The 21,510-nt window shown below is 40.7% G+C and overlaps 1 protein-coding gene across 8 annotated transcripts; it reads left to right on the top strand.

Annotated features, from left to right (window-relative positions):
- Window positions 1–340: 340 nt before the first annotated feature.
- On the top strand, window positions 341–21,245 carry Ggps1 (geranylgeranyl diphosphate synthase 1). Of its 8 annotated transcripts, none has more exons than XR_007973260.1 (6): window positions 341–434; window positions 5,214–5,351; window positions 7,006–7,098; window positions 9,372–9,442; window positions 10,306–12,312; window positions 19,783–21,245. XR_007973260.1 is itself a non-coding variant. In XM_052157084.1 (6 exons), the coding sequence occupies exons 4-6, from the start codon at window positions 7,029–7,031 to the stop codon at window positions 11,065–11,067; spliced, it is 903 nt and encodes a 300-aa protein (XP_052013044.1). In that variant the 5' UTR covers window positions 341–434; window positions 5,214–5,351; window positions 6,515–6,569; window positions 7,006–7,028; the 3' UTR covers window positions 11,068–14,203. The 8 variants fall into 8 exon arrangements, 5 of the variants coding, with proteins under 5 accessions (XP_052013044.1, XP_052013046.1, XP_052013042.1 ...); XR_007973259.1 differs by lacking the exon at window positions 19,783–21,245 and adding an exon at window positions 12,410–14,443; XR_007973261.1 differs by lacking the exon at window positions 19,783–21,245 and adding an exon at window positions 12,513–14,443.
- Window positions 21,246–21,510: the final 265 nt, after the last annotated feature.

Consider the following 21,510-nt stretch of genomic DNA (forward strand, 5'->3'; position numbering starts at 1 on the left):
TGAGCGATGCAAACAACGACGCCATTTACCCACCAGTTCTATGGAAACAGAAAGTTATGCCTCAATGCTTTCTGGGAATTATAGTCCAGTCTTCCAGGCCAATCGGCAAACTTACGGACATTAGAACTACCAAGACCGCAATGCCCCCCTTGCCTGCGTTCGACGAGAGCGGGGAGGGGAAGGAGGCGCGGCCATGAGGCAGAGGGGAGGTGGCCTACGACGCCTGCGCAGTGTGATAGGGATGGCGTATTTTCTTGCATTGAGTATTGCGGCGTCGCTGGCCGCTGAGGAGGGCGGAGATTTCTGTGTGAAATAGTGGGAGGGCTCCAAGGAAACATCAGGAAGCGCTGCAGTCTGAACAATAAACTGAGAAGTCGATGTGGGTACTGCTAGTCTCGTACCGGCGGCTTCAAATCTGAGATCATCGTGGAACCGTGAGCAGCAGCGCGATGGCGGGGGAACCCGGATGGGGAGCGGGGGAGGGGGCGGTAAGGAGGAGGAAGTAGTAAGGAGGGGGAGAGGACCCGGATGCTGACTCGGCTCCGAGTGACTGGCGGCCCGGTGCTGGGATGAGGGGAGGCAGAGGAGCTCGGGAAGAGTGGAAGGGCCACCAGGACAGCGCAGGGAAGAAACCCGCCGGCGAGCTTGTTACTGCCATGCCAGTGCGGAGCTCTTCAGAGCCATCGTTCCCCATCGTCGAAGGTTCTTGCTGTGCGCCTAACAGCTGAGCTGCTCAGTGGCACATATAGATGTTTAGCTAGCCTCAAACCAGAGCTGGCCTGTTTAAAAAGCGAGAGAGAGAAATACTTGGCATGAAATTTTCAATATTTCAATATTGTATGAATGTCTGATGCGCTGAGTTTACCTTCTGAGGTGTTAGGAGAAGTCCTCGTGTAAAGACGGGATGGATCTTGTACAACTTCCTGAACCGAAGTCTAGTCATAGTGAAGCATGGTTGGAGGATGTGTGTTAGAACTTTGGCTTAGAGAGGTATAGAAAGGCTTTCCTGAGAGAGTGAGAACTAAGCTTGGCGCAAGAAGCCAGCCGGAGTTACTAAGGGAAGACCCTAAAGGAAAGGAAACCTGTGTCAGGAAAAAAAAAATAATAATTTCCCGGTAGGAAGAACTGAGGCCCGGAGAGGTGAGGAAGGATGATTAAGGAATTTTGATCCAGCACCAGACTGAAACAGTAGAATTACTTTGAGTTGTAAGCAAGCCCAGACTACACAGGATGGCCCTGTCTCCAGTTTTTATCTGGTCCAACAGTCCAGTCGGCAATAGGATGGATGTTTTGGATTCCCAACTAGAATTGCTAAAATGATAACTCACCCAAAAGAAGAGGAGGCACTTAGCATTGTGGTGCTCACAAGTCCTAAAACCAGCCTGATCTACAGAATGAGTTCCAGGCTAGGTTGGGCTATATAGACTCTGTCTCAAGAAAAAAAAGTATGTAGAGGACAATCGGAGAGGCAGCTGCAATGGCATTTCTACAGTGGAAACAATCTGCATAAATACTCACCTACTCTTTGAACAAATTACTAAGAGCTTTTCATTTTGAAAGTGGGAAAATAGAGTCAGATTCACAGAGACATTCTGTAGTGACTCCATATAAGATTAACTGAGTTTGTGCTACTCAGCCATTATTACCTCTTAAATTTAAGTCTAGTACATGAGAAGCTGAAAATTCTAAGTGTGATAAATTGACAGATCTGGATTTAATTTTTTTTTTCAAGAGTGTATAGAACTCAAACTGGCTTAGGCTCTTAAGAAAACAAGTACAAAGCATAAACATTGAAGTCGTCACGTTTACCCCACCACTGATAATACTATGTGTAATCACTTACGTGAGTATTGCTAATTATGAGTGAGCAAAGGAAATAGCGTTTAACTCATCACTAGTAGAGAAATATTAATGATGTGTTAAACTTCAGAATTTAAAGGACTCTTAATTTCTGTGCAAAATGTTGCTTGCTATTGACTCAGGCAGAGTCTTGAAAGGTGACCTCATTATTTTAAGATACATCAAATGTGTTTTTCAGGATGCAAACAAGATAGCAGCTTGCTTTTTGCTGCCACCCTAGTTGAGAAGAGATGGCTGCTAGCCCTTGGACATTACTCCCCTCTCCCCAAAAATATTTCTTTACCAAATCTTCTGGCTTATTGATCTATGGCCAATATTATCTGCCTCCTTCCTTCTTTGCATCTTCTTTATTGTTAACCTCTAAGAAACAAGCAACATGTCCAGAATTAACAACTCTAATCCCAGAGGCCAAAGCTGGATGCTGAAGAGTTCAAGGCCATAGTCCTTTGCATAGGCAGTTCCAGCCCAGTCTAGAATACATAGCAAAACCCTGTCTTGAGGAAGAAAAAGTGTTGCTAAGTTTGTATTTGAAACATTTTTATGGACATTGGTTTCCTTGTGAGTAATTGCTTGTCAAGGCCAATGTAGAGCATTTCTTTCGGAAGTGAGGGAATGAGACTGTCTAGTATATCCAAGCTAACCCTGAACCCCTGGTTCTTTTCCCCACTCCCCAGCTGCTGGAATTACAGACATGTACTGCAACACTTGGCTAGAAATTTTCTATTGGTGATATTTCCCTGAATTCATATTGCTGAACTGGTTTGTTTTCATGGGTTGCTCATTTTTAATGGCTATTTGACATATTATTAAAAATAAACTACCAAAAATATGGCTCTTGAGGCCCAGAGAAGTGTGTCAGTAGGTGAAGTGCTTGCTGTGAAGTCATGAGGAGCTGAGGTGATCCCTAGCATCTATTTAGCTGGATGTGACTACATACCTGGACTCCCAGCAGGACCCTGGCGCTTGCTAGTCACCCGGTCCAGCCAAATTAGGAAACTCTGAGCGCAGTGAAAAGGCATATTTCAAAACCTGAGGTAGAAGGAAAGTAAATAAAATAATGGATGTCAGCCTCAAGGCTCCACATACACCACTGTGGTGGTTTACGTAAGAATGGCCGCCAGCCAGGCGTGATGGCACAAGAGGCAGAGGCAGGTGGATTTCTGAGTTTGAGGACAGCCTGGTCTACGGAGTGAGTTCCAGGACACCCTGTCTCCAAAAAACCAAAAAAAAAAAAAAAAAAAAAAGTTACACGATGTGGTCTTATTAGAGGAAGTGTTTCACTGGAGGTAGGCTTTGGGGTTTCAAAGGCCCATGCCATTTCTTTCTCTTTTTTTGTTTTGAAATCCTTTTTTACAGTCCAGTCGTTATCTCCTTCCCAGTCCTCCCTCTGACTGTCATCCCATACCTGCCCCATCTCCAAGTGGAGGCCCCCTTCCCCTCACCCCCACTTCACCAGACCTCCCCACTCCCTGAGAGAGACCTCAAGTCTCTCACTGAATTAGGTGTGTACGTCTTCTCACTGATTCCAGACAGGGCAGTCCTCTGCTGTGTATGTGTCGGGGCCCTTATATCAGCTGGTGTATGCTGCCTGGTTGGTGGCTCAGTGTCTGAGAGATGGGGGTCCAGGTTAGTTGAGACTGCTGGTCTTCCTATAAGGTTGCCCTCCTCCTCAGGTTCTTCCAGCCTTTCCCTAATTCAACCACAGGGGTCACTGGCCTCTGTCCATTGCTTAGGTGTAAGTGTCTACATCTGACGCTTATCTGCTTGTTGGGCCTCTCGAGGGCAACCATGCTCGACTCCTCTCTGTGAGTGCACACAGCAGTCGTCACAGTGTTCCCTAAAAGCCTCCCCTAAGCTGGATCCCAGGTTGGCCTATCACTGGTCCTCCTTTCCCTCAGGCTTTTCTCCATTTTTGACCCTGCAGTTCTTTTAGACAGGAACAATTCTGGGTCAGAGTTTTTGACTACAGGGTGGCAACCCCATCCCTCCACTTGATGTCCTGTCTTTCTACTGTAGGTGGGCTCTACAAATTCCTTCTTCCCACTCTAGGGCATTTCATCTAAGGACCCTTCCTTTGATTCCTGAGAATCTTTCACCTCCCAGGTCTCTGGTACATTCTAGAGGGTCCTCCCAACCCTCCCCCCACCCCCTGCTACCTCCTTAGGTTGCCTGTTTAGATTCTTTCTGCTGGCCCTCCCACCCCCCACCTCCAATGGCTCATGCCATTTCTAATGAGCTTTCTGCCTCCGGTTTCTGGATAAGATGTAAGCTTTGAGCTATGATCCAACACCAGGCTTTCCTGCTTGCTTGCTTGCTTGCTTGCTTGCCCACTCCCCAGCTTCCCTCTGAAATTGTAAGCAAGCCTTCAATTAAATACTTTGTTTTATGAGTTGCCTCAGTCATAATATTATGGGTTTTGGTTGTTGGTGGTGGTGGTGCTAGTGTCTTTTGTTGGTGGAATTTGTTTGTTTGTTTGTTTGAGACAGGGTCTCTCTATATAGCACCAGCTGTCTTGGAACTCACCATGCAGACCACACTAGCTATGAACTCGTAACGATCCACATGCCTTTGCATGCTGGGATTAATAGAATGCTCACCACACCCAACTGGTCATGGTGTCACTCTATAGCAATAAAAGCAATAACTAAGACTCCCACACTCACAATATTAAATAAATGAATACTTTTTTAAAGTATGCTTTTCACTGGGCATGGTGATACACATATAATTGTAGCACTTAGAGGCTAAGAAAGGATTAGGATTTTTCATTCTAGGCCAGCCTGAACTGCATATGGGTATCCTTCCTCAAAAAACAAACAATAAAAAAAGTGTGTGTGTGTGTGTGTGTTTGATCCTAAAGAACAACCTGAACACTAAAAATATCACTTTCATTCCTTGATTTCCATGTATTATCTGTCTTCAATTAAGAGCAGCTAGAGGAGATGGGCTCAGTCAATGAAACATCTATGAAGCATAAGGACCCAAGTTCAGATCTCCCTGTAGAAGACACGTTCCACAACTCCTAACCCCAGCACTAGACTAGCCAGAACAAGCATATCCCAGGAATTCATTAGCCAGCCAGTCTAACTAAATTAGCAAGGCCAGGATTCAGTGATGGAACCTATATCAACTATAAAAATATAAGGTGGAAAATGGTTGAAGAAGACCCAAGGTTATATAACCTCTATGCAAACATGTACTCTCACACAAATGTACACGTAAATTTTTTTTGTTTATCACAGGTATTTATTGTATACGTTTGTGAGTACCCACATACCTCAATGCTTGTGTGTGGTGGTCAGGATAGTTTTCAGCTCTTAATTTTTCTCTCCCTCTTAATTTTGTGTATGGAGTCAGCAGATGGCTCTAGTTACCTGGATTTGCCAACAAGTTTGACAACCTGAGTTGTTCAGTCCATGGGATTCAAATGATGCAAGAGAACTAAGTCCCTGTCTCAGAGCCTGTGAAGTTGACAACACTAACCATCACAGGTACCTTCCAATTCCGAAACCTGTGACATGCAGCACTTTGGCCAGCAATAACTGTAGACTGCCATTATGTAACCATATTATATTTGGGTTTTTTTGGGGGGGAGTTTGTTTTTGTTTGGTTTTTTTGACTTGGTTTTTTCCAGATAGGGTTTCTCTGTATAAGCCCTGGCTGTCCTGGAACTCACTCTAGTTCGAGTCCAGGCTGGCCTCGAACTCAGAAATCCGCCTGCCTCTGCCTCCCAAAGTGCTTGGATTACAGGCGTGTGCCACCAACGCCCGGCTTATATTTGGTTTTATATTTACATATACAGAGTGAATCCATGAAAGGTTATTAGAAGAGGGCTTATGACGAAACTGGTGATCCCCAAAGAAGACACAACTCATAACATCTCAAGTTTGCCAGAGGTGTCATGATTACTAGCAAAACAGGACCTCTGAGGAAAATAGTGGACATCAGTATTTGCAAAGAAATAGAAGATTCACCAGTAAAGGAGGCCCCTGCAAAAACCAGGATTGAAGCTGGCCATGATGGCATGATGCCCTTTAATCCCTGTATTCGGGAGTAGAGGCAGAAAGCTCAGGAAGGAATTCGAAGCTCACTGGGGCTACATATATCTGTCTCAAAAAATACATGTATGCATGCCATGATTTATATTCTAGGAAGTATTGAAGTAAATGTAGAATTCAAATAATTCAACACTAATTACACAAAATAATTATACTCAAATGAGTATGCATCTTAAAAACAATCTCTGAAATTTATTGATTTGAGATAAGTATTCTTCACAAATTACAGAGCACACCTATCTTAATCAAAGCATTTGCTAATATGTAATCATTATAGAAAGGTCTGTTTTTTTAATTTGTTTTGGCATTTATTTGATGCCAACAATTTAAGTCCTTTATGATTAGTTATCTAGGAAAGATTACTGTAGGTCATCTAAGAAAATTACTTCAAAATCAACTAAAGAGTATTATCAGTGGAATGAAGAATTTTTCTCTTTAGAAACTTGAGGTATAATTTATATACCAACCATCAAAACTATATAGTTCAAAGTGGGTTTGGAGGCTTGAACCCATAACTTCAAGGCCATCTTAGGCATCATAGTAAGACCATATCTCAGGACAAAACTAGCTGTGGTGGTGTGTTTGTATAATTTCAGCACTGAAAACCCTGAGGCAAGATGATCACAAGTTTAAGGCCAGCTGAGCTGCAATGTAAGACCTTCTTCAAAATACTTCTTTAAAAATTAAAATTTAGATTTTTTTTTTAGTACATTCACAGTATACAGCCATCACTACATCCTAATAACATTTTGATTCTGTATATATATACATGCACCTTATAATTCATTAGTAATAGTCTTTATTTTTCTGAGCCAGCAACCACTAACCTGTTTTCCCATCTGTAGAGGCTGCCTGATTCAGAACATTTCCTATAAATAGGACCATACAGTCTGTTCTTTTGTGGCTACCTCCTTTTACTTTCTTTACATAATGTTTTCAAGGTTTTATACATGTAATGTTTTGCTGTATAAATTAAAATTTAAATCTATCATTCCAAAAAACAATCTTGACCAAAATTCCTTTGCCATCTACCACTTAAAAATAATTTGATTTGTGAGATCATTTTTATATTTTTCCTTTTTAACAGGTCAACTTTGAAATTTATACAACATGGAGAAAACTAAAGAGAAAGCTGAAAGAATTCTTCTAGAGCCTTATAAGTACTTACTTCAATTACCAGGTAACAAATAGTTCAGTTATTTATGTAACATAGTTTTCAGAGAGTAGTCATTTAAATGTAAATTTAAACTTAGATGGTTCTTGAGATCTTCTATTTGAAGTAATACCACTATAAGAAGAATTACTCAAAGAATGGCATATGAAATGTTTCTGTTTTATTGAGACAAAACTCTTGTTAGTACAGCACTGGGCTGGCCTAGAACTCAATGTGTAGCCCAGGCTGGCCTAGAATTTGTGATGAACCTCCTACCCTTGTATTTCAGTTGTGGGGATTATAGTTATACGCTAGCCAATCCTAAAAAGTTATTTCTTTTTTCTTTTAATTCTGTGAGAGGGTACTTACACATGAGTGTGAGTGCCTGTGGTCAGAAGAGGGTGTTAGATCCCCTGGAGGGAATCACGATCAGTCGTGAGCCACCTGACGTGGGCACTAGGAACCAAACCCAGCTCTTCTACAGGACCTTAACTCTTAACTCATTCTTATTCCCGAAGTCATCTGTCCAACCTAATTCTTTCTTTCATTTCTTTAGTGGGAATGTATGTGGTACTCAGAAGATCCTGGGGATAGAATTCAGGTCATGAGGCTTGGCCCTAACACCTTTATCCCAGAAACTTAACTTTTTTTTTTTTTTTGAGTCAGAGTCTTGCAGACCTCAAACTCACTGAGATCCATCTCTCTCTCTGACTTCTGGTTGCTCAGACTAAAGGTGTGCCTCACTACACCCAAATCAAAACAACTTTTTCCCCTTTTTAAGTTTTATGGAGGTTTTGACTGTGTGTGTGTGTGTGTGTGTGTGTGTGTGTGTGTGTGTGTAGGTCTGTGCAACCCATTGTATACCTAGTGCCTGAGGAGGTCAGAGGAGGGGGCAGTTCCATTAGGACTAGACTTAGAGTTACACTTCTGAGTTAGCATGTATATGCTGGGAATCAAACCTGGAACTTCTGGAAAAGCAGCAAGTACTCCTAACCACTGAGCAATCTCTAGCCTCTGAGAGTTAACTTTTATTTAACTATTTTCTTGAGCCTTGTTCTGAATTTACAGTATTAAAAGCTCATACTATATTTTTATTAAATGAACTGGTTGTGATTTTTTTTCTATGACTGCTTTATGTTTGGGCTAATTTAACTCCTACTGGCATCTACTAACTCAAGACGTTTCTCATTTTCCATGTGAAAAAAAAATGCTGTTAAAAAGCTAGTGGCCTTAGTCAACATAAGAGGCTAACGATTATTGAAATGGAGGACATGTAAACTGAAGTTGCTCTAATGTCTAAAATCTTAATTTAAAGGAGTGATAGATTTTTTTTTCCTGTGGCAGGGTTTCTCGGTGTAACAAGGTCTAGTTGTCCTGAAACTTGATTTATAGTGTAGGCTGGCCTTGAACTCACAGAGATATACTTGCCTCTACCTCCCAAATTCTGGGATTAAAGTTTTATGCCACCACCACCAAGCAAAGTGACAGATAATCTTGTAAGGAAATTCACTGGCAAAATACTTAAAGTTTTGTGTGACAGATAGTACTAATTGTCCTTGAACAAACCGCCTTGATTTTCAGAAAAAGAAAGAGATTAAGATGCCCATTCCACCCCTAGTACAGTGATTCAGGTTAAGACTAAAACACTTTGAAGTAGTTTAGACTTTCTTGCCAGCCTCATTTTAAAAAACTTTGTGTTTGATTTTTAATTGTGTGTGTATGTGTGTTAGGGGTGAGAAGTTCACAAATATGAGCACAGGTCCACGCAGAGGACTACAGAGAGACCTCCTGGAGTTGGAGTTAAACACAGTTGTGAGCCACCTGAGAGGATGTTGGGTACCAAACCTTGATCCTCTGCAAGAGCAGCAAGAGCCCATTACCACTGAGTCATCTCTCCATATACCCAAGTGTAGTTTAGTGTAAAATGAAGGGGGTAAGTTCAGCCCCATTGTGTCCTTTACAATGGGGAATCTGAGGGCTATTCAGCTGGGAAGGAAATAGGTTTGATGGGACTGTTTTATTAAGTCTGCTCAGTTTTGAAGCAAGTTTTTCAATTTTTCTTGTAATGACATTTTGGAGGCTAGTGAGGTAGCTTACCAGTAAAGGTGCTTGACACGAAGCCTAAGATCTGATGTCCATCCCCAGGACCCACATACAGCCTACATATTGTCTTTTGATCTCCATAAGTGTACCATAGAGTACACATGTACATATAAACACAATTATTAAATGTTTTTTAAAATCATTTTCAGGTAAAATAATGGGTTTTTTTTTTGTCATATTCTATGTTTTAATTGCAGGTAAACAGGTGAGAACCAAACTTTCACAGGCATTTAATCACTGGCTGAAAGTTCCAGAAGACAAGCTACAGGTATATAGGCAGTCTGATTGCTTCTCTTTGTACTAGTGGGGGCACATTCTGGACTTTTAAGTGCTCTGGGCAAGTGCTCTGCCGCTGAGCCATATCCCAGTCCTTAGGCAATGCTGATCTCCTTCTTCCCCATTGTATCACCAAGAAATTAGTAGGTGTCCCATAAAGATCCTTATTCTGTTAATTCTCATGCAGTATTATAGATTTATTAAATATTTATTAACTGTAAAAAGCTTCAGATAACTGAAACTTGTTGTTTTGTTTTGTTTTTTTGAGACAGGGTTTCTCTGTATAGCTCTGGCTGTCCTGGAACTCACTCTGTAGACCAGGCTGGCCTTGAATTCAGAAATTCCCCTGCCTCTGGCTCCCAGAGTGCTGGGATTATAGGCATACGCTACCACCCCCTGCTGAAACTTTTAATAATTTAGAAATATCATCAAGTACAAACTGTTTTGGCCATACATGGTGGTACACATGTATAATTGTATAATCCCAGAATTTAGGAGCTGGGTACATAGGCAGACCATGTCTCCAAAAAAAAAAAAAAAAAACTGGACTGGAGAGATACTGATGTTAATTAAGAGCATGTACTGCTTTTGCGAGGACCTAAGTTCAATTCCCAGCATCCATATCAGGCACATCACAACTGCCTATAACTCTAGATCCAGGGAGATCTGATGTCTCTGGCCTCCAAGGCCACCTCTCCTCACTAGCACATATGCCACACTGACAAATACACAAAAAAATTCTCTGTGTATATGTATAATAGCCTTTGAATGTCTCTCTGTATATGTTTGTCTGTATCTCTCTGTGTATGTGTGTGTGTCTTAGTGGAATTTTCTTCTTTGATTGTTTTTCTGTAGATTATCATTGAAGTGACTGAAATGTTGCATAATGCCAGTTTACTCATTGATGATATTGAAGACAGTTCAAAGCTCCGACGTGGTTTTCCAGTGGCTCACAGCATCTATGGTATCCCATCTGTCATTAATTCTGCTAATTATGTCTACTTCCTTGGCCTGGAAAAAGTCTTAACACTTGATCACCCAGATGCAGTGAAGGTTTTCACACGCCAGCTTTTGGAACTTCATCAGGGACAAGGCCTAGATATTTACTGGAGGGACACGTACACCTGTCCGACTGAAGAAGAATATAAAGCCATGGTGTTGCAGAAGACAGGTGGTTTGTTTGGATTAGCAGTAGGACTCATGCAGTTGTTCTCTGATTACAAAGAAGACCTAAAGCCACTGCTTGACACACTTGGGCTCTTTTTCCAGATTAGAGATGATTACGCCAATCTACACTCCAAAGAATACAGCGAAAACAAAAGCTTCTGTGAAGACTTGACAGAAGGAAAGTTCTCATTCCCCACTATTCACGCCATTTGGTCAAGGCCAGAAAGCACCCAGGTACAGAACATCCTGCGCCAGAGAACAGAAAATATAGATATTAAAAAGTACTGTGTGCAGTACCTGGAGGATGTAGGGTCTTTTGAATATACTCGATACACTCTTAGAGAGCTTGAAGCTAAAGCCTACAAACAAATTGAGGCCTGTGGTGGGAACCCTTCCCTTGTGGCTTTAGTCAAGCATTTAAGTAAGATGTTCACAGAAGAAGATGAGTAATGCTAGCCATTCTTGATAGGACTCCATAGCTTCTTTCAGTTGAAAATGAGGAGTGGCTTCTTCCCATTTATCTTTTCAAGTTCTAGTCTCCAATATAATTGAGTAAATCAGGGTGATGTGTGTAAAAGTGTTGTGTTATCAAAATCCCTTTGCATAAAAGTACAAAATTGAGGGCTGGAGAGATGACTCAGTGATTAAAAAGCTGCTTTTCCAGAGAACCCAGGTTCAATTTCCAGGGCCCAAAGTGAAGTTCACCTACATCTATAACTCCATTTCCAGATAATCTCCTGGACTTTTAAGGCACCAGGCACACACATAATACATAGGGATACAAACATGAAATAGTCATACTCATAATTTTTTTTTAATTTTTTAAAAACAAAATTCAAAGTATCAAGGGTCATATAACACGGGTCATAAATGTCAGACACTTAAGTATGTCAAGCTCTTCCTACTACCCCACACGTTCTGAGCTTGTCAATAAAAAAGATTTATCTTCCAAGAAACTAACTGCTTTCTAACTATATGACATGGAGGGTTGCCAGTTCATTGATGACAATTCAAAACAGGAATTTCTTAGAAAAGTCTCTTGCTAGCTGGCTAAGAAGACCAAAGAACTGACTGCTGTTTTTCCCTAAATGATAATACCAAGAGTACCTCAGTTTTTTCTCTGAAGGCCTGTATCAAAGTCTGAAAGGACAGAATGAATGCACAGGCACTCTTCCAACCAGCTTGCTTGTTTCTAGGTTGGATACCCCAAAAATTGTCCCTTTTGACAAAAGAGGCTCCACTTAATGAAGTTCAATTCACAACTTGGTGCCATTTTTTTTTTTTAATGTGGTTTTTTGTTGTTGTTGTTTTTTTTGTTTTTTGGTGTTTTTTCTTGTAACATTTTCTGCCTCAAACTGATTAGTATCTGTGTATAATGTTTCTCTGAAGGAAGAAAATAATAGAAAAGGTATTTGTTGAGTACACAAGTAATGCCAGCATTCCATAGGTAGAGTCAGGAACATCAGAAGTTCAAGGTTATACTCAGCTATATGTAAGTTTGAGGCCAGTCTGAACTACAGGGGACATTGCATCAAAAGAAAATAAAAAGAAAAAAACTGAATTTTTTTTATTTCTTGAGACAGGTTTCACTATGCAGTTCTAGCTGAACTAGAACTCAAGGGTCCATCAGCCTGGCTTCTGCCTCTTTGAGTGCTAGGATCAAATGTGTGTCCTACCATGCCTGGCAAAGACTGTGTAAGTCAATTTATTTCCTTGCCTAATTAAATTAATTTTGGCCTGGTGCTAATTCATTATTCTTCTGTCATTCTTTTCTTGCCTTTGTTGGTAACAGGGATGCTTAACAGTGAATTGAGAACCATTTTAAAGTCGTTTTATCTATTCAGTGGTCAAAATCTTATTCTTTATCTGATCTGTGGTCCCAAATGTTAAATCAGAAGAGACCCAGGAGACTGGAGAGGGGGCTCAGAGGTTAAGAACACTGGCTGCTCGTCCAGAGGACCCTGATTCAATTCCCAGCAACCACATGGCAGCTCACAACTATCTGTAACTCCAGTTCCAGAGGATCTAATACTACATCTATCATACAGACATACATGTAAGCAAAACACCAATGCACATTAAAAAAAGAAGAAGAAGAATTATCTGAAGAGACCCAGAACATAAGTAGCTGAGTTCATCTAATGAAATGACTTTATTTGCTTAGATTTGTGCTACAGTAATGCTTTTCCTCCCTGAGAAAGTCTTGAGATATTCTCTTAGAGAAATGTTGGATTTTGCTGTGTCAGAGATATATTTTTAAAACAATATAAATTTTCTAATTTATGCACCTTCAGAAAAACATTAATTTTTTATATCAAATCTGTAAGAATTGCCATAACTCTCTTGACTCAGCAAAACGCTTTTTATTTTATTTCTTTGAGATGAAGTCTGGCATTGTTGTCTAAACTATGGTTGACCTCATTACCTTCCTTCAGCCTATTACTTCCTGTGCCAGCCAGTGCTGCTAGGGAATGTTTTCCTGTCTGCTGCTGTAGCCACAGCTGCCTTGTCATTGCAGCCTCTTATCCTGGGTAACCTGTATTATTTGTATCTTCTTCCTTTCCTAGCAGAAAAGGAGATTCCTTACCTAGCAATCTAATGTCCCTTATCTTTTTCCATTCTCTACCTATCAGATGTGGAATCTACCTTTCTTCAAAATTTTTATTTCAAATCTGCCTTTAAGTAATCTGCCTTTTATTTCCAAAAATGTAAACCAGATAAGGTGGCACATGCCTATAGTTGTAGTACTTAGGGGAAATAGAGATCAAAAGTTGAGGGTCTGGGCTGGTGAGATGGCTCAGTGGTTAAGAGCATCGACTGTTCTTCTGGAGGTCATGAGTTCAAATCCCAGCTACCACATGATGGATCATAACCATCCGTACTGAGAAACAACCTATGGGCCAGAGCAAGCAGGGTGAAACAAGAGTGAGAAAGGAAAGGGGGGAAAAGGAAAAGTGAAAAACAAAACAAGTTGAGGGTCCTTATTGGCTGGCTACATAGTAGGCTGGGACTAGCCTGGATTTTGTTAGTTTGCCCTGCAGCCTTAGGCCAAGGAGCTCTTGAGCTCTAGAGGCCTTGTAACATCCTAGGCTGTAATTCTCAGGGGGTCCTAAAGCTCATTTTAAGCTATGTGCTAAGTGACAGGGGAAAGACATGTATATTTATACAACTTTAATCCCAGCACTCAAGAGGCAGATATCTTACCATTTGGTATACATAGAGAGTTCCAAGCTAGACAGGGCAACATTGTGGACAGAAAGATTGACTGTCTCTCTCTCTCTCTCTCTCTCTTTCTCTCTCTCTCTCTCTCTCTCTCTCTCTCAAAAAAAAAAGTTTCAAATACAAAAAACGAGGCTCAAAATAATGAATCCTACAGTAGTGTGAGTTCATACATACTATAGTAACCATTTTGCTTCCTCAGCCCTACCACCCCACTTGGCTAACTGCAGGCTCACTCTGCTTATCTTAATTCATCTTTTTATATTTACATTATTCAATATGTTAAGACTTAGCTATAATGTGAAGGCATTGTTTTACTATGTACTGCTTGATTAAAAAAAAATAAAATCACTGATATAAATTTCAATGTTAACTTGTTCAAGTCCACTCCAAACAGTATTTCCTAACATTTAATTGGCACTGACACAGAAGTATCTAGGAAATCTTTGTCATGCTTTTTTTAAATGTATGTATATATGTATGTATGTATGTATGTATTTTATGTATGTATGTATTTTTTGTAGCCCTCATTGGCCTAGAACTTGATTTATAGACCTGAACTCAAACATCTGTGTCAGAGTGCAGGGATTAAACACATGTACTATCACTCCCAGCAAAGGATATTTTATGCAACACTGCTTTAGAAGAACCACCAACTTTGTATTGTTTATCACTGTATACTTACAAAGAAAGCTGTGTCTGAAGAGATAATCTGTGAAACAAGGTTGTTGAACCTCTTTTGGGTGAGTGTCTTAGTCACTGTTCTATTGTTGTAAAGAGATACCGTGGCCAAAGCAATTCTTATAAATGAAAACATTTAATTTAGGGGTTTGCTTACAGTTTCAGTTAGTCTGTTATCAGTTGGTGGGGGCATGGTGTCACTCATGGCCCTGGAGCAGTAGCTAAGAACTGCTTCCTGATCTGCATGCTGCAGACTCTGGGTCTGGCATGAGGTTGTAAAACCTCAAAGCCCACCCCAGTAACACACTTCCTCCAACAAGGCCACACCTCCAAATCAAAGAATTCCACTCCCTGGTGACTAAGTATTCAGATATATGAGCCTAGATAGTCATTCTTATTTAAACCACCACTGTGAGGTAGTTCAGCTGTTAGATGGCGTATAAATCTTTTTGAAACTTGCCCAGTTGCTTAATAGAAATTGTAAATTGAGAATAAACATTTCAGGAGTGGTTTAGAGAGAAATTGATTTAATGAAAATTCTAACAAAGATGTTATTAAATCTCACAAGTTAAGTCAATTGACTCTAAAGAACTGGACATAAAAAAATGGAGTTAAGCCAGGAAGTGGTGGTGCCTTTAGTCCTAGCACTTGGGAGGCAGAGGCAGGGGGATTTCTGAGTTTGAGGCCAGCCTGGTCTACAGAGTGAGTTCCACGACAGCCAGGGCTATACAGAGAAACCCTGTCTCAAAAAAAAAAAAAAAAATGGAGTTAAGAGACTAGACAAACCTATAAGACAACCACTGAGGCTGAGGCAAAGGATCATGAGTTCAGAAATAGTCCGACTTCCATAGGAAGTTGGAGCCTAGCTGGAGTGCAAACTCAAACCCTTGTCTCAAAAACCAAATATACTGAGTTAAGGAAGCAGGGCATTATTAAGTAAGACATGCATTTGAAACACAAATTAGGAATGGAAAGAGACTCAGATTTTCTAAAAGTTTTGTGAAAGTGGATTTATAGTTTGATAAAAGTATAAATGTGGACAAAAAAAATGGCCTAGTTTGTCAAGTACTTGCATAAACATGAGGATCTGAGTTTTGATTCCCAGCATCCACATAAAATCAGAATGTGACAATGTGACCTTGTAATCTCAGTGTTGAGGAGGGGGAGATAGGCCTTGGATACTCTGGCAAGCCATTCTAACTGAATCTATAAGTTCCAAGCCAAAGAGAGATACTATCTAAAAAAAGAAAAGAAAACAATGTGAAAACCTATTGAGGAAGACACCTGATCTTGACTTCTAGTATCTACGTGCTCATACATATATGCATACAGTTATAAACATGCATACACACAAAAGTATGGTAATTTTTTTAATTTATCAGAGCCTGGAACTTCACCAGTTTAAGATTTTAAAAGCTGCAGATTGAAAGTGAACAATGAATAAATAAAATTCTAGTATTCAGTAAGTTGTTAGTAGGGACTGGAGAGGTGGCTCGGCAGTTAAAAATGTGGACAAAAACATTTGCTCTTGCCAAGGACCTAGGTTCAGTTCCCAGCACCATATAGTATGTTTACGTGTTCATTCAGATGTGTGCACCTGTATGTACAGGTACATTTGCACAAATATATATGGACATATGAAGATCAGAGGTAAATACCAAGTGACTTACTTGATCACAATTTTTAGACAGCGTCACTATACTGTCCTGGGTGTCTTGCAATTCTCTACATACACTATTCTGGTCTCAAACTCAGAGATCCCCCTGCCTCTTCCTTCTGCCTTGATCACCTTTTACTCTTTTGTTGTTATTTTATTCGTCATTAGATTGTGGCAGGGTGCTGGTGTGTGCATGCAATAAAACATATATAGAGGTTAGAGGACAACTTTTGGAAGTCAGTTCTCTCCTTCAAACATGGGTTTCAGGAATCAAGCTTAAGTCATCAGGTGTACATAGCAATTATTTGGTACTATGAGCTATCTGGTTGGCCCCAACTTTATTTTTTTGACACAGGGTCTTTCACTGAATCTGGGGCTTAATAATTTGGCTAAGATTCATAGCCAGTGAGTTCTAGGGATGTACCTTTCTCCACCTCCCCAACTGTGGTTACTAATCTGTGTCATACTCAGTGTTTACGTAGGTTCTAGGATTTGAATTTCAAGTCCTGCATGTGTGGCAGGCACTTTACCTAGGCATAGGGACTGTTTGGTAATACTAAAGGTTAAGGTATTACTGTAGTCTGCAGAATCATCATGCCCACAAAGAATGTTCCTGGGGAATTAAAGGAGTTTGTGATATGCAAGAGAGAGCTTTGGAAGAGATAAGGGATGGTAGTGATTTTTGGCTTAGAGCAATTAATGAGCAGGTGAGGTGAGATAGTCTAATAGGCAAGGCCAGAAATGGTGGGCTTGAGTTTGATCCAGGAGGGATGTACAACCAACACTCTTCAAAGCAGGCAGAGCATTGTTGAATAGCTGATGTGTGAGGTTAAGATCTGAAACGAGATGTTGTGACACAGAGGTGGAATCAATATCTAAGGAGTGATATTAGGGATGTATAGACCTTTGAGGAGTATACCGTGTCTATTCCTAGTGGTTGAGAAATGTACCCTCTGTATTTTGAACATGTCTGATGGGCAGCTGTGATAAATGTTATTTAAAGTTTACCAATGACCTTGTTCTCCCATCTGGATGCTATGGATCCTTAAGTAGGATATAAAAGATTCCCCCATTCTGCATAAAAGGTAAAATGCTTTCCTGAATATGCATTATGTCTCTTATAGGACTGATAAGGACAGCCTCCATAAGTCTGGCCAATGTCAACAGTAATCTTTGGTTTTGATTTGATCATAGAGAAAGCAAGCATAGTGCTTAAGTGTTTTAGAAATTGATGTCAGAGTAAGTATTAGCACCCTGCTGATGAGCAGGCTTCAGACCCACCATGTTGAATCATTGAGTATAGGTTTCATTAACCTTTGAAATCTTAATATACCAATAGCCTAGAGAGGGGAGAGACATCTGAAACATTTTTTCACTGCCTTAACTCACCTGCTTCTACCTTCAGAACTTTCATTTACATACCTTAAACCACTTTCTTATGCCTTTAGAACTTTCTTAAGCTTTTGAATCTGTTATACACATTCTTAGACACTCAGAACTCACTTAAGTTTTGACATCTTAGTCTTTCATTTATGTAAGTTTATATAAGTTTTCACATCCTCCATCTAACCATTTATCAGAGACATGAATAGTTATTACTGAGAGCAACCTCTGCAAAGCAAGTTTCTTTAAATCCTTTGGTTTGGTTTGGTTTGGTTTTCCCTGCTCTCTGTCACAAGTCAGATGACCTGTCTGACACAAGTCAGAGATTAAGAAGAAAACCTTTGAATAAACGTACTTGGGTCTAGAGGAGGGGGCATCATAACCCAACTCCAGAGCCAGCTATCCAATAAGGCAGAATAACTTTATGTTAATTATAATTTAATATTCTTCACACCCAAAAGATATTTGAAACCCTGCTAAACTGAATCTAGTGACCCAGAAATCCAAGAGATAAATTCTGAGCCCTGGCCCTCAAAGCTGCCATGGCAGGTGGCATTAGGAGCGGGAGCGAGCAGCTGGCCGTGGCAGAGGAAAAGAACCTGATAAATACAGAGATGGAAAAGCTCACATGCTTAAAGGAAACCAGTCAGAAAGAAAATGTGGTGAGCACCATCATTCATAAATTCAACTGAGCCTGACCCATTTCCATCTCAATTTCTCACAAGACTTACAGACACACCAGAAAACACACAGACAGACAAAAACTTTCCAAACAACTAGGACCAGGCTGGCAGGCCAGTCTTGCCTGGATAGAAGTGACAGGATTTTAAAGTTGGATGATTAGAGGAGGTTATATTTGGCTGGGAGACCAGCAAGGGAAAAGGCTTGGCAGATTGTGTGATTTGTAGAAGTAGGAACATGGGATCAAGCAGATGAGGGGAGCAAAAGAAATAGAGGTTCCTACTTCAACTACAAGGTTCCTTCCCAACAGGGGGATGGGACAGTTTGGTACCATTAACAAGGAGTAGGTAATAGAAATAGCCCAAAAGATACACATAAGTGGTGGGGATCGGGAAGGCCGTTAGCCTTCCCGACAGTAGCCGAAAAAGAAGTGGGTCCCCAAATGTTGCAGGAAGTATTTGAAAAAGCAAAACAAAAAACCACATAACACCACCCCCCACTGGGCCCAGCTGCTCTCCGCCCCTATGCCTCTAGGCTAGCCCCAGCAAGTGACCAGTCAGGTTCTTTTGCTGCAGGTTCCACTCACATTCCCAGCCATCCACCCCTTGTGGCCAATTGTCCCAAATCCCAGTAACCCAGTAAAATCAAAACTCTAAAGGTTTGGAATTTATAAGTCAGATTTATATCAGTAAATTTTCACCCCACAAAACCCCCACAATGAACTCAGACCTAATCAATATTGATATAAATTTCCCACCTAGATAAGACAAATTGTTCTGTAATTATCCATCCTTTACATGATATTCATGGCTACCTGTGGCCATTTAAAGCCACACCAAATCTGGATTGTCCTCCTCTTGCTCCATTTTCCTTCCTTCTCCTCCCTCTGTCCCCTGTCTCTGAAACTCTTAACTCCGCCTCCCTTTTCCCTGTCCAATCACAGGCTTCTTATATTTATGTTTAAATTAATTGGGAAAATTCTGCTACATTTCACCCTTTCTGTTCAGATAAATAAAAACCTTTTCTCTCAAATATAAATTGAGCATAACTATTACCATTTTGTAATTTGAAAGTACAAGGTAGACCTAACACCCAGTCTATCATTTGTGTCAATAAAATAGAACATTCTGTCATCTATCCTAACTTAAAAGACTTATACTTCTACACCTGACTTATGTCCTGGCTTTAGATTGTATGCCATCTGAAAACTATCCTCTCAAATCTATATCATCTTTCTCAATGCTAAATAGCCCAGGTTGGCTATGAAACTAGAAGTAGTCTTTCAATCCCATCAGAAACCTGAGAGTGAGCAACATTATCTGAAAATAAAGGAAGCCTAACACAGCTTCTAGAACTGAGACAAATTGTAGAGACAGCTGCCTACCTATGCAGCCCCAGTAAGTCAGGAGGTTGGAGCATCAGTCTTCAACCTTCTGGCCCAGAATCATCTGACAGACCTTGGAAACAGGGATTATTAAGGACTAACCTATTCTGTCTCAGCAGAACTAAAAGCTGTCTTAACCTGTAACTTGTGTTCTCTCAAGGATGATACAGGTCTGCAGGAGAGACAGGCAATTTCTGCCCAGTGGCCACCAAGCCACCAAGTACCACCTCTCCTGGAGGTGGAGATGCTCAGCTGCTTCTGTGAATCTTCGAATCAGAAGCTGTTCGGAGCTTCAAACAAGTGAATAAATAACATTAAACGTCACATTCTGTGGATTTCTGATGTTTTTGAAAACCAAATATCTATGTAAAGTAATCTGGACTGTTGTCTGTTAACTACCCTCAGCTATTTCTAATTAAAATATCTGAAAACACCCTAACAATAAACTCAAAGCCATGCATTTGCTATTAGGCCCTTAACTCACAGGCTTAAACATCTCATATCAGTTTGTAATGGCAGTTATTGAAGGACTGGGTTCAAGCCTTGTACTTTTAAACTTTTTGTATGCATAGAAGAATTTTACACTAATGAAAACCTTGATTGTACATCAAAATAATTTGTATACCAAAAATAAGAAATTATGACTTCAACTTAGTAACTATTGTAAAGATTTCTGCCAAATGAGATTATGGCTATATAGTCAATTTTAGCTATTTCCTCTCTGTTACAATTGATCCAGGAAGCTGAGAACAAGAAAGGTTTAGAGATGGGAAATTTTTGAGCACTGGCTTTAGACAAAGCACTCTGCAGGAAAGAGCAACACTCCAGTGGGGAGTGTTCAGGAGTGTATGTGAGGTGTGTACACGCTGCAGCTAGCCCAGCCTTGCCCTATCCTTTTACCTTCTTGCTCTTACTAGGTTTGGCTCCAGGCTAGCACTTACAGATCCATCAACAGTAACTTAAAAGCGGGATATTTTTATAGTATGGGGATTGGGGAGCTGGGAACAGGAAAAACAAGACTTGGAACAGAGAAAAGGAAGGGAAAGCTTGAAGGTAGGGAGTGGGGAGTCTCTTTCCATTTCTTGCAGTATTTGTTAGGTCCCACATAGTACTGGGACCATTAGATGTCTAGGGTGCCATTAGACAACCACTTGAACCTGTTGCCTAAAGAATATTGAGGCCAAAATTTATTGCTAAAGTGCATAAATTTGGGGCTTTACAGGTCAGGTGCCAGGTGGGGAAGCTGAAGGTTATCTCTGAGGCATCCCAAGGGGGTACTAAGAGGGTTTGGAAAAGAGATGGATGAGAGAGGGGAAGGGGAAATGTCACTGTTTCCTAAAATAGTTGCTTGTTTTCCCAGGACTCAGGGAGTACTGGAGGAAGACACCAGCAGTTAACTGTGTAGTCACCACACTCAACAAGAGTCAGCAACTTAGCTGGGCGGTGGTGGCACACACCTGTAATCCCAGCACTCTGGGAGGCAGAGGCAGGTAGATTTCTGAGTTTGAGGTCAGCCTGGTCTACAGAGTGAGTTCCAGGACAGCCAAGGCTATACAGAGAAACCCTGTCTCGAGAAAAACAAAAAACAAAAATCCTAAAAGAAAAGAAAAAAAAAAAAAAAGAGTCAGCAACTTAGCCTTGCTTAGCACCTAGTACTAGGGGTTTGGTGGAGGCCAAAAGGTGAGAACAAAAACCAAGCTCTAGGAGAGGGTTCTATTACACAGGGAAGGGTTGGGGAATGGAACCACAAAAGCCACCAGGGCCTAGAGGAGCTGTGGGATTATGGGCAGAACCAAGGGGAAAGCAGGAGAAAAGGGCAGGAAGGGACATAATAGCCAAGTTGTGCCTAAGGAAACTGCAGGATTCTCAGCTCCAATTGGGGGTTGCC

Source organism: Apodemus sylvaticus, chromosome 14, assembly GCF_947179515.1.
Source record: "Apodemus sylvaticus chromosome 14, mApoSyl1.1, whole genome shotgun sequence".
NCBI classification, from domain to species: Eukaryota; Metazoa; Chordata; class Mammalia; order Rodentia; family Muridae; genus Apodemus; species Apodemus sylvaticus.